This window comes from Dryobates pubescens, chromosome 22 (assembly GCF_014839835.1).
Source record: "Dryobates pubescens isolate bDryPub1 chromosome 22, bDryPub1.pri, whole genome shotgun sequence".
Classification (NCBI taxonomy): domain Eukaryota; kingdom Metazoa; phylum Chordata; class Aves; order Piciformes; family Picidae; genus Dryobates; species Dryobates pubescens.
Genome location: NC_071633.1, coordinates 4242399 through 4257804, shown reverse-complemented (window position 1 = coordinate 4257804; position 15406 = coordinate 4242399). Strand labels below are relative to the sequence as shown.

The window sequence follows — 15406 nt, the reverse complement described above, 5'->3', positions numbered from 1 at the left end:
CTGGGGTTGTTGTGGCCAAAGTGCAGCACCTGGCACTTGGACTTTTTGAATGCCATCCTGTTGGACTCTGCCCATCTGTCCAGTCGGTCGAAGTCCCTCTGGAGAGCCCTTCTGTCCTCTAACTGATCAACATCTGCTCCCAAGTTGGTGTCATCTGCAAATTTACTGATGATGGACTCAATCACAGTATCACCAAGGTTGGAAAAGACCTCAAAGATCATCGAGTCCAACCTGATCCCCTCATCCAGATCATCAGTTAAGATACTGAACAGGATGGGGCCCAGCACTGATCCCTGGGGGACACCACTAGTGCCTGTCTGCCAGCTGGATGTGGCACCATTCACCACCGCTCTCTGGGCTCAGCCCTCCAGGACACTGGAGAGGGGCCTTCCCTGAGGCTTGGCAAAAAGGTAAACTCCTGTAAAAATAAGAATAATAACAAAAAAAACCACACCTCAGTTTCAGCAGAGCAATAATATATATATATATATAATATATTAAAAATATAAAAATAGATAATATATATTTATATGCATACTATATATATATAAAATATATAATCACTTCAGAAAATGTTGATCACAGCTGAACAGAAGGAGATGATCATTTTTCCCTCAACCTCCTCTACTTCTGACAGCACTAATCTTTATTGGAATGTGCATAATTCCATGAAACCACTCTCCTTCCATCTTCCTTACTTGGCTGTCGATTGCAAGAGATGTTGGTTTGTCCTAGGTGACAAATAAAACAGATTGCAGCCACCCATCTCCTGCTAGGTGGCACAGTCCAGGGCGCTGTGATCTGGCACCCTGAAGGTGGTCAAAATGCCAGGCAAAGCAACGGCAAGAGCATTACCCTCTTTGTTCTCCTCACCTGCAGTACTGTGTACAGGTCTGGAGCCCTCAGTATAGGAAGGACATGGACCTGATGGAGAGGGTCCAGAGAAGGCTACGAAAATGATCAGGGTGTTGGAGCAGCTCTGCTATGAGGACAGGCTGAGGTAGCTGGGGGTGTTCAGGCTGGAGAAGAGGAGGCTCTGGGGAGACCTAATAGCAGCCTGCCAGTCCCTGAAGGAGGTCTACATGGAGGATGGAGAGAGACTGCGAAGGCCTGCAGTGACAGGACAAGGGGCAATGGCTTCAGACTAGAGAAGAGCAGATTTAGATGGGATATCAGGAACAAGTTCTTTACTATGAGGGTGGTGGAACACTGGAACAGGTTGCCCAGGGAGGTGGTTGAGGCCCCATCCCTGGAGATATTCAAGGTAGGGCTCGACAGGACCCTGGGCAGCCTGATGTAGTTGGGGATGTCCCTGCTGACTGCAGGGAGGTTGGACTGAATGAGCTCTGGAGGTCCCTTCCAGCCTGGATCATTCTATGATCCTACCTCTAGGGACACTGCCTAGTATCTGTTGCTCTGTTTTGGGGTCTCTGCAGACACAACAGCTGTGAATGCACTGAACACACAACGCTCCCAAAAGGAACATCAATGCCTCTGTTAACACAAGGCAAGAGACCTGAGTTTCCCTCTGCTTCATCTCAGTGGAAGGCTTTGCATTCTTTGTGGTTTCAACTCACCAGCAAGCTCTGTAGCACAGCTGTAACATCTGGGGTGCAGAGAAGTCCTCCTCCTCCTCACATCCAATTTTCCAGCTGAGTAGACTTTGTGTCAAGAACATCCAGGGTGGTGACAGAAGTCAATATTATTAAGAAATACCCTTTCTTCAGTGCTCTTCCTTTGCATAACCCATCACATGCTTTAATCAAAGGTCAGTTCTACTTACTGAATCCTACTTATATTTCAGGCTTAATTACCTAAACTGTCACTACCCAAACTGGATCAACATTCCTTCAAGGGAGCTCTCTTTGTGGTACTTCCTACTCAGGACCTGCTGCCAGTACATGTTGGGATGTGATGTGCTGGACAGCAGCCCCATGGAGAGGGGCCTGGGAGTGCTGGTGGATAACAAGTTCTGCATGGGTCAGCAATGTGCCCTGGTGGCCAAGAAGGCCAATGGGATCCTGGGGTGCATTAAGAGTGTGTCCAGCAGATCAAGGGAGGTTCTCCTCTCCCTCTATTCTGCCCTGGTGGGACCTCATTTTGAGTACTGCATTGAGTTTTGGGCTCACCAGTTCAAGAGAGACAGGGATCTGCTGGAGAGGGTCCAGTGGAGAGCGATGAGGATGATTAGGGGACTGGAGCACTGCCCGATGAGGAGAGGCTGAGGGACCTGGGGCTTTTGAGCCTGGAGAGGAGAAGACTTAGAAGGGATTTAATAAATGTTTACAAATATCTGAGGGTTGGGGGTCAGGCTCTACTCATTTGCTCCCTGTGATAGGACAAGGAGCAATGGATGTAAGCTGCAGCACAGGAGGTTCCACCTCAACACAAGGGGGAACTTCTTTACTGTGAGGGTCACAGAGCACTGGAACAGGCTCCCCAGAGAAGTTGTGGAGTCTCCTTCCCTGGAGACTTTCAAGGCCTGCCTGGATGCATTTCTGTGTGACCTGAGCTAGGCTGTATGATCCTGCTCTGGCAGGGAGGTTGGACTTCCAACCCCTGGTATCCTGTGACCCGTAGTTCTCCAGCACATCTCCTTTCTCTCCTGCCACCCTCAAGCTCCTTCTTTCAGCCAGGCAGACTGCAATGCACAGGCAGATGTAAGGCAGTAAAAGTTGGTAACTCTAAGCAAGACAGACTTTAGAAACTACTGTAAGTAGCAGTCCCAGAGGGGGTGGTACTAAGGAGCTGGCCAAACCTGTAATCACTTGTTGGGACAGCACTGGATGCACTGTGTCCATTCTAGAGATTTTAATTTTCTTAAAATCCAGGTCAATGAATATATACTGTGGGTACCAGTGGCTAAAGTGGAAACAAATTTAAGCCAGCTGTGATGAAACTGAGAGGAGCAGACATGGCACAGATGATATTCTGGTAGCATGGCATTATGAGATGGAATTTCACCAGGGGAAATTTCCCCACAGTAGGGATCTTCTAAGCAACTGAATCACACATCTCTTTGTTACTCACTGCACATGACAGATACTATAGAATCATGGAATGGTTTGGGTTGGAAGTGACCTCCAAAGGTCAGCTAGTCCAAACCCCCTACAGTCAGCAGGGACATCCTCCACTAGAGCAAATTGCTCAGAGCATTGTTGAGCCTGACCTTGAATATCTCCAGGGATGTGACCTCAACCACCTCCCTGGGCAACCTGTTGCAGTGTTCCACCACCCTCATGGTGCAGAACTTGCTCCTAACATCCAATCTAAATCTGCTCTTCTCTCATTTCAAACCACTGCCCCTTGTCCTATCACCACAGGCCTTGGTAAACAGTCCCTTTCCAGGCCCCCTTCAGGTTTCAAGGCACTTGGGAAAAAAAATCTATCCCTTAATTTTGCACAGCCCATGACACATCTCCAGATGCCAGAGTGGTAGGGAAGAAAAACACAAAAAGGGAAAAAATAAAAGAAAATGGGCATCTCCAGACTTGCCTGGAGGAGGAAAGGACTACTTGAAAAACCTCTCAATTACCACTGCTTCAGCATCTGCCAGTGGAATCCAAGGAGAATCATTTCATTTGGGTTGCAGCTCTTGCTTGGGAAAGGCTAACTTCACTTAGTGTGTTTTCCATGGGACATATTTGCTCCCACTCAGTTTCCACTGATGTTTGGAGTGGTACCCAAGTGGAAAATAGAATGAACATGTTGAGTAAGCTTTATTCCCCTTTAATTTGTTATTGCTGTCATTAGAGTCTTTTAATTTTACTTTGGCTAATTGTTACAGAAGAGCAATGGAAACGTTGCAAATCTGTAAGTTGAGTGTTCCCTGGCACAGTTTTTCCAGGGGGTGAGTCTTTTTCATGGAGCATGGAGGAGTCCAGAGAGTGCTGGAAACTGGAGGCATTAGCCAGCCAAATAAAATGAGTAACACTGGTGCCATTCACAAAGGGATCTCAATGAGGTTTCTGTTTTGATGTATGAGAATTAACAAAGTTGATTAAAATAAAAGCATCAGAACTAGCTGGTAAGCATCAGGGAGCAATCTGTTCCTCACAGCTTCGTGTACTGAGAAAGCCCAAGCTTTTCATAGACTCATAAAATTGTCAGGGATGGAAGGGACCTCAAGGATCAGCCAGTTCCAACCCCCTGCCAGGGGCAGGGACACCTCACAATACAGCAGGTTGCTCACAGCCACATCCAGCCTGGCCTTATAAACCTCCAGGCATGAGGCTTCCACTACCTCCCTGGGCAACCTGTGCCAGTGGCTCACCACCCTCATGGGGAAGAGCTTCTTCCTAACATCCAATCTGAATCTACCCATATCTATTTTTGTTCCACTCCCCCTAGTCCTATCATTACCTAACCCCCTAAAAAGTCCCTCCCCAGCTTTCTTGTAGCCCCCTTCAGTACTGGAAAGCCACAATAAGGTCCCCTTGGAGCCTTCTCTTCTCCAGCCCCAACTCCCTCAGTCTGTCCTCATAGGAGAGGAGCTCCAGCCCTCTGCTCATCCTTGTGGCCCTTATCTGGAGGTGCTGGAACATGTCCAGAGCCTTCCTGTAATAGGACTCAGTACTGGAGCCCCTATTACAATATTACTTCCTCTCCACGTGCACAGTCCCTCACTAGCAGTAAGGTTTCTTCTTGCCCCTTTGTGCCTTTCCCCCTCAAAAACACTGCTTCTAAGTGTGAAGTTAATCATCCACCTATGACTTTTATGCAAGCTCAAAAAGTAGCAGACAGCATCTGTTTAAACTCTTTTACCAAACCTGGAAAACTGAACCAGCTTCAGGTTCCCTTCCAACTATGTGAAGGCTAACTCCAGCTGACTGCTTTTCAGCCCCACTCAATCAACAGCCCTTTTGCAAATCTCCCTGCAGTGGTCATAACATCCCACATAAGCTCTGCTCTATGTTTCCTCTTCTCATGGAATGCAGTATTAGGCTTTTAACTGGGTATAGAATCAAAGAATCATATAATGGCCTGGGTTGGAACAGACCTCTGAAGGTCATCCATTTCAACTGCCTGCAGTCCCCTGCAGGGACACCCTCCACTAGATCAGGCTGCCCAGAGCCCTGTAGAGCTCCACTTTGTATATCTCCAGGGATAGGACCTCAACCACAGAATCACAGAAACATTCAGGTTGGTAAAGAGCCTCAGGATCACCAAGTCAAACCATTGATCCTGCTCTGCAAGGTTCACTCCTAAGCCATATCCCCAAGCACCACATACAAACCACCCTGAAACACGTCCAGAGTTGGTGACTCCACCACCTCCCTGGGCAGCACATTCCATTGCCTGACCACTCTTTCTCTGAACAAACTTTTCCTAGTGTCCAGTCTAAACCTACCCAGTGGCAGCTTGAGGCCATTCCCTCTTGTTCCATCACTAATTACCTGTGAGAAGGGACCAGCACCCTCCCTGGGCAACCTGTTCCAGTGTTCCACCACCCTTATGGTGCAGAACTTGCCCCTAACATCCAATTGAAAGCTGCTCTTCACTCATTTCAATCCATTGTCCCTTGTCCTATCACTGCAGACCTTTGTAAACAGTCCCCTTCCAGCCTCCTGTGGCTCCCTTCAGGTTTCAAGTCATTTTGGAAAAGGTCATTCTGCCCCTGTACTCAGCACTGATTAGGCCACACCTTGAGTCCTGTGTCCAGTTCTGGGTCCCTCAGTTCAGGAAAGATGTTGACTTGCTGGAACATGTCCAGAGAAGGGCAACAAAGCTGGGGAGGGGTTTGGAGCACAGCCCTGTGAGGAGAGGCTGAGGGAGCTGGGGTTGCTTAGCCTGGAGGAGGCTCAGGGGAGACCTTCTTGCTCTCTACAACTACCTGAAGGGAGGTTGTAGCCAGGTGGGGGTTGGTCTCTTCTCCCAGGCAACCAGCACCAGAATAAGAGGACACAGTCTCAAGCTGCACCAGGGGAGGTTTAGGCTGGATGTTAGGAAGAAGTTCTTCACAGAGAGAGAGATTGGCCATTGGAATGTGCTGCCCAGGGAGGTGGTGGAGTCACCATCACTGGAGGTGTTTAGGAAGAGACTGGATGGGGTGCTTGGTGCCATGGTTAAGTTGATTAGATGGTGTTGGGTGACAGGTTGGACTTCACGATCTCAAAGGTCTTTTTCAACCTGGTTAATTCCACTCCACTCCACTCCACTCATTGCCCCTTGTCCTGTCATTGGGCACCAATTTCAGTTTTGGTTGCCTGTGAGAACTCTTTAAAAGCAGTTCTTATGTAGTTAATCAATGCTGTAAAAGTAGGAAACTGTACTCCCAAGCCTGGTTTCTGAAAACAAACCCATCACCACGTCAGCCTTCACACAAGGCTTCAGTTTCCACTCTTGATCTTCCCAGCTGCCCCTCCAGTAATAGTGTGAGCTCTTCCTACTCCTCCAGCAAGTCACTCACTGCCTGGCTGTGACATTCTCCTAACCTTGGGAAATATTCACTTCAGCAATTTTTTTTCTTCAAATAATTTAAACCAAGGACAGAAAAAAACCCCTTAAGATACATCACCACAGGGAATTTCAGGCACTATTAAACAGAGAAACATCCTTGAAAGAGAAAAAGAATGGGTAAAAGCTTACCAGCAGCCTACCTTTTGCAGTTAGCAGCTGAATCTCCCAAACCAGCTTTCTGAATCCTCCATAGAGCTTTCTCTCTTCAAAGCTGAGGCTTTGCTTTTGTCTGGATCACAGGAGCTGGGTCTACCTCATTACAGCATACCCCACAGGAGTAAATTTAGGAGGTCAAACTAAGAAAAATCCTATTAGAGACCCCAGCATGATGCACACTAAGAGATACTCAGTAATGAAGGACCAGGAGCATCCAAGTTTGTCTTGCTTAGCTGCTCACTGGTGGGCAGAACCAGGAAGTTTTACAGCTAAGGCAGTTAAAACCTTTCAAAGCACTGCAAAGGACAAGGAAGATTCAGTAAGCAAAAAAAAATCATTGAAAGAAAAGGAGGGAAAAGCCTGTAGTTCAGCATCTAAATAAGAGTGGAGCCACAAGCATCCATGCTTTTCAGGTGGGGTTATCTTCCAGCACCTAGCACTTTGGGCACAGATTTGCAAGCAGCAGAAGGTAGGCCAACCTCCAGTTTTATCTGAGTAGTGAAAGTGCTTTTATGACCTACTAGTCAACCTTAATGCCTCTGACCTTGGGCTAAGTACAATATAAATTAGTCAAGTATGAATAAAGATTGAGAAGTGAGACTATACCTTGTGAAAAAGGTTAACTATTGGAGGAAATACTAAAAAGAAACCCTTCTGTATATGCAATGCTCTTCAGATATCCTTAACTTCAGCATTAAGCACAACAAACCCACTTACAAGCAATGGGAACACAAATGAGCCACACGGGAGGACTGCAAAGAAGTTGTCCAAGCAGCCAGGGAACAGGTTAGGAAAGTGAAAGCAGAGAGAGAATTAACCTGGCCAGAGCCATAAAGGGGATTAAGAGGTTCTTCAGGGAGATCAGGTGCATCTTCAGGTACATCAGGGCTAGGGAAGATGTGGGGCCTCTCCAAAAGGAGAGCAGAGACCTGGTTACAGACAGATATGGAGAAAATTGAGGTGCTTCACAACTGCTTTGCCTCAGTGTTCACTGGCAAGGGCTCTAGCTGCACCACCAAGCTCCAGAAAACACAGGTAGGGAGTGGGTAAAGATCTGCCCACCATAAGTGAAGAGTGGGTTTGAGACCATCTAAAGAACCTGAAGGTGCACAAGTCTGTGGGCCCTGATGAGATCCACCCCAGGTCCTGAGGGAACTGGCAGATAAGTTGCCAAGCCACTGTCCATCATATCTGAAAAGTCATGGCAGTCTGGTGAAGTCCCTACTGACTGGAAAAGGGCAAACATGACTCCTATCTTCAACAAGGGAAAAAAGGAAGATGCTAGATACTGTAGGCCAGTCAGTCAGACCACAGTGCCCAGCCAGGTCACGGAGCAGATCCTCATCTGTGGCCTTCCTGACAGCCTAAAAAGATCTGCAGCAAATGTACAAGATATACTGGGGGTGTTCAAGAGGGGACTGGACGTGGCACTTGGTGCCATGGTTTAGTCATGAGGTCTGTGGTGACAGGTTGGACTCGATCTTTGAGGTCTCTTCCAACCTTGGTGATTCTGTGATACTGGAAAGCATAACCTACTGATAAGCATCTAGTTCTGAACCAGACTGCCACTGGGTGGAGGCCTAGCTGTCAATGCTTGTTGGGATGTTGGCTGAGGCCAGGTGTGGCCCTGCAACGCCTCGGTCTCGCTTATCACAGCAGTTAGCTGCAGATGACTTCATGCAACGACAAGGGAACTGGCAACTGCACCACACACCATCCTTAGTTCATTTATTTAGCTAAATGTAACCCAAATGTGATACCAGGTTTTTAATTACAGAAGTGTAGCAAAAATAAAGTCTTTGCTGCTGCAATCCTGCAGTTGGAATTCCAAAACTTATCCCCCCCTGGGATTTTCCAGCTACTCTTGAGGTGTGCTCACACACAATTCACCTCCTTCTTTCCTCATTAAAACAAACCACACTAATTCAGGAGGATTTTGCCCATTGGAGAGTATGACATCGAGAGATCATGTTTATTGTTCCTCACAGCAAGCCTTTGTTGTGTTTTGTTTTTCTTCTCATCCAGCAGGCTCATGTAAAGCAAATCCTCTTTCTTGTCTTCCCCACCTCAGGTGGAACAGCTGCTTTTGTCCTCAGTCTCCACAGCCCAGCGTGAAAGCGTCCAAAGGTATTCTCAGGTCGAGGGAAGCTTTGCGTGTCCTGGGGTGTGCAAATGCATACACAGATCCAAGAGTTCACCACTTCTGGGTACTTACAAACAGTTATCAACAGCTACACCTAGCAGTTAAATTTGACCTTTCCCCAAGTCACATGCACAGAGTTCTCACTGCAGGCTGTAGGTCTGCTGCCTGTCCTTCACGGCAAGGGTTATGAAGAGGGACCGTGGATCCTTCCTGTTTTTGCGGACTGTGATCTTCCCTCTCAGGGCCTCTCCTGCAAAAGCAAACCAGAAATTACTATGGACTTACATTACTGAGTCACACATAGTAACAGCAAACCTGCTGAAGGCAGTGGAACATCTCCCTGTGAGGACAGGCTGAGTGAGATCATAGAATCAATAAGGTTGGAAAAGATCTCAGAGATCATCAAGTCCAACCTGTCACCCAGCACCTCATGACTACTAGACCATGGCACCAAGTGCCACATCCAATCCCCTCTTGAACACCTCCAGGGACGGGGACTCCACCACCTCCCTGGGCAGCACATTCCAATGGCTAACAACTCTCTCTGTCAAGAACTTTCTCCTCACCTCCAGCCTAAACTTCCCCTGGCACAGCTTGAGACTGTGTCCTCTTGTTCTGGTGCTGGTTGCCTGGGAGAAGAGACCAACCCCCACCTGGCTACAACCTCCCTTCAGGTAGTTGTAGAGAGCAAGAAGGTCTCCCCTGAGCCTCCTCTTCTCCAGGCTAAACAACCCCAGCTCCCTCAGCCTCTCCTCACAGGGCTGTGCTCGAGGCCTCTCCCCAGCCTCGTTGCCCTTCTCTGGACACATTCAAGAGTCTCAATGTCCTTCTTAAATTGAGGGGCTCAGAACTAGGACAATTAATCTATAGTTTGACCACACAAATTTTCAGAACTGCTACAAAGTGAATTTTGGGATATAGTTTAAGATCTGTAGTAACAATTTGTGAACCACTCATCACGACTAAAGAGCCTCTAAGAAGCAAAATCCCACAGCTTGCTTTAACCCCTGCTTCAACCTTACCATTTAAAACATTCATAGGAAATAACAAAGTACAAAAACTTTAAACAGAATTTCATAAGTGATAGCTGATTTCATAGAACAGAACCCTCAGATTCTGCTGGTGAAGGCAGCTAATGAAACAAAGCATTCCCTTGTTCTGTTTCCTGTGCAGTAACTACACGAACCCTGCCTTTCTAAACAGCCTTTTCAGAGGGCCGAAGCAAGCAGCAGCAGTGCAAGCAAGTAAGAGAAAGGCAGCTCTGAACAATTAATCAATGTCATGTAGATAGAAAATGACTGATGTTTTTTCCCCCCTTCTGCTGTCCTGTGAGCTGCCTGGAGGAAGCTGTCTCTGGGACACAGCTGCATCACCTTGCTCTTATCACGCTCAGCTGAATGCAAGGAAACCACACGGTGCCATTGCAGTTTGATTAGGACAAAACTGAATCCATTACCACCCCCTTCCTGCATTTTTATTACCCCTTGGGGAGCCCTGAAATTTGTCCCCAAAACAGAACAAAAAACCAAACCCTTCCAAAAGCATTCAGCAGGAGTGCTGCACAAGCTTGCTAGCACAGGGGGCAAAAAAAAGGCATCCCTAGGTCCACACTCACCCACTGCCAAATCACAGATGTCTACAGCAGCCCCAGTATACATGCTCTGAACACCCAAATAATTCATTTTGGTTCTGGCTTGTATGGTCAGTGAAGCTGTAATCAACTGCATCTTTCACTTGTTTGTGCAAGACAATCATCCATCAGGCAAGCCCACAGGCTGTGAGCAAAGCATCCAGCTCTGGAGCCCTCAATACAGGAAGGAAAAGGACCTGGTGGGAGCAGGTCCAGAGGAGGGCCACTATGCAACAGTGGGGTCTAGCATGCAAGTGAAGAAGTGGAGTTCTCAAAAGCATTACTCCAGAAGAGCTGGCTGGAAGGTACTTTCCATATTCAAAACAAAGCAAGATAAAAAGCATTTGGAGTGGGACCAAGTAACTTACTCTTAATCCTCCCATTTCATCTTCTTGAACTGCAGGCACTTGCAGCTGTACTCAGGCTGACACTTCCCACTTGGCCATGACTCTCACCAAATCCCCGAGGCAATGAGATCCAATGAGAGCAGCAATCACTGCCTTTTGGTATTACCCATCTGATCTAGGACAGCCTCCTTCCACCAGCTGGCTGCTTCTAGAAAGTAAGCAGCTGCTTGCCAGCTCCTTCCCTGTCACACCACTGTTTGCCCTCTTCTGAAGTTCTGCCTTCTCCTTTTCTGCTCTGTGTATCCTCTCTGAAGAGCTTTTGTACCCAACTGGCAGTTTTGACTCCCAAAACTACAAACCAGGCTGCTACAAAGAAGTCTGCACAGCCAGCTGAGTAAGGTAAGGCAGCCTTGTATGGCTCCCTAAGCTCATGTGCACACACTGCAGGTGCCCAGGATTTCAAAGGTAGCTCAAGAACCAGAAACAGTTGTCAGAGGGAACAGTGACAGCCAGATACGTGGTCCTCTACAATACATGGCTGCAGAAGCCAAACTCACTCACCTAGAACCAGCTTTAACTCACTGATTTTTGTAGTAGAGATCCTAAACTGTGCAGCCTTGCCCCAACCTCTCACTAGCTGTAACAACTTTCAGAGGAAAATAGATTGCTGCTGTATGAGCAGCATACTTGCCAAGTGGGGCACACAGAACAGCATGAGAAGCCCATCCAAGATTTCCTGCCTAGGTACAGAACTTTCAGTCTCTTTCAGCAAGATAAACCAGCCCTAGCATGAGATTCTTTTAATTTAGTGCCTCAAACATTTCCCAAAAGCCAACAGGATGATTTTAAACTGCAGATTTCATAGAATCATAGAATGGTTTGGTGCAGAAGGGACCTCCAAAGGCCATCCATAGAATCATAGAATTGTTAGGGTTGGAAGTGACCTCAAGGATCAGCCAGTTCCAACCCCCCTGCCACGGGCAGGGACACCTCACACTACAGCAGGTTGCTCACAGCCACATCCAGCCTGGCCTTCAAAACCTCCAGGGATGAAGCTTCCACCACCTCCCTGGGCAACCTGTGCCAGTGTCTCACCACCTTCATGGACCCCTCCAGTCCAGCCTCCCCGCAGTCAGCAGGGACATCCCCAACTAGGTCAGGCTGCCCAGGGTCTTGTTGAGTCTCACCTTGAGTGTCTCCAGGGATGGGGCCTCAACCACCTCCCTGGGCAACCTGTTCCAGTGTTCCACCACCCTCAGAGTGAAGAACTTGTTCCTAACATCCAATCTAAATCTGTTATTGCTCCTCATCCTTCTTGTAACCCGCTTCAGGTACTGGTGGCTGCTCTTAGGTCTCCCTGGAGCCTCCTCTTCTCCAGGCTGAACACCCCCAGCTCCCTCAGCCTGTCCTCATAGCAGAGGTGCTCCAACCCCCAGACCACTTGCGTGGTCATCCTCTGGACCCTCTCCATCAGGTCCATGTCCTTCCTATATTGAGAGCTCCAGACCTGCACACAGTACTCCAGGTGAGGTCTCAGCAGAGCAGAGCCAAGTGGCAGAATCACCTCTCTGGATCTGCTGGCAACGCTGCTTTGGATGCAGCCCAAGCTGTCATTAGCCTTCTGGGCTGCATGTGTAAGTTTCAAAGCTACAACATAAGAGACACAGGTTTTAGTGTGCTCTCCAAATTCAACTGCTAACAATTAGTAAATGTGAAAAGCAGGCATCACTTCTGGAGGTACTGCGTGCAAGCCAATAAGCCACAGCTTTCTACAGACACCGCGCTGCAGCTGCAGACAGGCAAAACAGGCACTCAAAATCTCAACCTGGAACCAAATTATCCAGCTGGGATGCACAAGATTGAAGCATTTCAGCAGAAGACTGAAGCATTCAGACAGATTGATTGTGCTGGTGTCATTTGCTCGCTTTTTACAAGGCTCTCCAGGCAGACAAAAGAGCATTTTTCAGTTTGTAACTTTACAGCTACCCAGTTATGGATACTGGGGAGTTAAGGATAATCAAGGATTTTACAGGGGCTTAGTCATGTCAGTTCTGCTTCAGCTTTGCTGTGCTAGCCCCTTTTAGCACCACAGAAAGACAAATCAAGGTTTTATTTCCACTGCAAGGCAACAGCAGGAACATAAACCGCCGACAAGATGATGGTTTACTGCTAATAGGCTTTGCCTGCATAAGGGCCTGGGTTTGAGCTTAAACACACTGCTCAGGAAAAGATTCTGTGGACCCCTTAAATTGATCACAAAAAATTATTTTATTTAGTAGAATCATAGAATTGTCAGGGTTGGAAGGGACCTCAAGGATCAGCCAGTTCCAACCCCCCTGCCATGGCCAGGGACACCTCACACTAGAGCAGGCTGCTCAGAGCTACATCCAGACTGGCCTTAAATACCTCCAGGGATGAGGCTTCCACCACCTCCCTGGGCAACCTGTGCCAGGGTCTCACCACCCTCATGGGGAACAACTTCTTCCTAACATCCAATCTGAATCTACCCATATCTATTTTTTTCCCTTCCCCCAGTCCTATCACTCCCTGACACCCTAGAATGTCCCTCCCCAGCTTTCTTGTGGCCCCCTTGAGATACTGGAAGGCTACAATAAGGTCGTGTCAGAGCCTTCTCTTCTCCAGACTGAATAGCCCCAACTCCTTCAGTCTGTGCTCATAGGAGAGGTGCTCCAGCCCTCTGCTCATCCTCATGGCCCTTCTCTGGACACCTTCCAGCACCTCCAGATCCTTCCTGTAATAGAAGCTCCAGAGCTGGACGCAGTGCTCCAGCTGGGGTCTCACCAGAGTGAAGCAGAGGGGGAGAATCGTTTCCCTCAATCTGCTGGCTGTGCTTCTCTGGATGCAGCCCAGGAACCCTTGAGATGAATGCTTGAGACAACCAGATGAGAATGCTATTCTGTATGTAATTTTTGATTTTTTTTTTTGCTTGTGTAACTCAGCAGGGGTATTTCAAACAAACAAACAACAGGAAAATATTGCTGTTTGGACCATTAATAAGAAAAGGCCACAGCTTTGGCATCCCAATTTCAGTTTTCAAAATAAAGACATTTTCTGGCTAATAAAAGGGCTAAGTGAAGCTCTGGACTCTGCAGGGAGTCTACAATTCAATATTCTTTTGTCTGAGAAAATCCAGTTTTTCTGGCAATATCATCTGTTTTCTTTCTCCAGGTTCTACTGCTTGCTAAGCAGTTAGAGCATAGCCAACACGCTGACCCTATCCTCTTTTACTTCATTGTACAGCAGCTTCAAGTCTCTCATCACAGTCTGTGAGGAAGAAAATCAGCTTTTCAGAAAGCATCAGTAGTAAAAGGCTACCCCTCCCTTAAATCTAAACCAAATCAACAGAAGTTTTCCATTAAGACTGTACAGAAAGCTGTCCACCATAGGCAGGTGCCAAGCTGAAGCTCAGTGGCAGATCAGAAGTATTAATTAGGTATGACTTCCACTGCCTCACTCTCCAGATCCCTGGACCTAGTGTACACCTCTCCCACTTCACCCCAGAGACTGCAAACCCTGCACACATGGTGTAGGCTGTGGCAGGAATGGCAGAGGGGGGAGGATCACTTGCAAGCCCCATTCTTTGGCTTCTAGTGGCTTGATTCTGTTAATAGTTAGAGATCAAAACATTCAGTCTTTTTTATGGCTGAGAAAATAGATCTATTTTTACAACAAACAGCCTGGCATCAACCAGCTGAGAAAATGAGCTAGTTCACACTGCAGAACAAACCAATTTTGCCATGGCATAAAAGGAGCTTTTTCTTGTTAAATACCCAACAAGTTCAGATAGCTGTAAGCTCAACCTCTTTTACAGAGCAAATCCAAACACAGCCACTGCTTTATAACCACTTCAGGCACATCTCCAAAAGCAATAAAGCATCTGATAGAGACTTTTAAGTCAGCCTCACTGTTCTCCTCAGAATGAGAAATCTGATGGCACCATTTTTCTTTACTGGGGGACACAAACACCCACTGCCCTGTCTGAAAGATGCTTTCAAGACAAGCAGACATTTTAAATGCATTTTCTACCACCAGATTCTTCTTCCATAACCTATTAAGACGGTGAGAGCAAATGAGATTTGTTGTGGGAATCATTTTAAGAAAGATGAGCTAATAAAGGGAAAGGAAGGAGTTAAGGCAAGAGTGATCTTGAAGGTCAGCTGGGTTGTGTTCACTGCTTCAAAGCACACCGTTTCTGGGGTTGCCTTCAGAAAGTCACTGCACCTGGACTACGATTCTAGAGCCAGGCACACCTCCCAGTGATTCCACACATTTGGTAAATGTCAAATGATCTATGCAGTATTAAATAATGTGCAGACTGTAACAAATGTCATGGCACTTAAGGAAAAAATAATCTCTCACTTCACACTGTGACATTGAAATTTAATGAGTTGCAGCAAGGAGACCTTAGTCTTGTCTAGAGAGAGAAACTGAACAGAACACAAGCACCAGTGCACCAATGTATATGTGCACCCCAAGGAGTGGCAGGACCTAGGAATATGCAGCTGGCAGATTTACTTACTAGTTCTTTTTTAACACTTATGTGCTTTTAGAGGTATTTTTTGTTTAAATTTAATGGTAATGATTGCCCATTGGAATGGGCTGCCTGGGGAGGTGGTGCAGTCACCATCATTGGAGATGTTTAGGAGGAGA

The 15406-nt window shown here is 47.2% G+C and overlaps 1 protein-coding gene across 1 annotated transcript in view; it reads right to left on the bottom strand.

Annotated features, from left to right (window-relative positions):
- Positions 1–8338: 8338 nt before the first annotated feature.
- PRMT3 (protein arginine methyltransferase 3) overlaps positions 8339–15406 on the bottom strand; it is a 60403-nt gene continuing 53335 nt past the window's right edge. Inside the window, exon 15 of the mRNA XM_009905477.2 lies at positions 8339–9008. Within this exon, the coding sequence (XP_009903779.2) occupies positions 8899–9008 (110 nt within the window). The 3' untranslated portion in view covers positions 8339–8898. The remainder of the gene's footprint in view (positions 9009–15406) is intronic.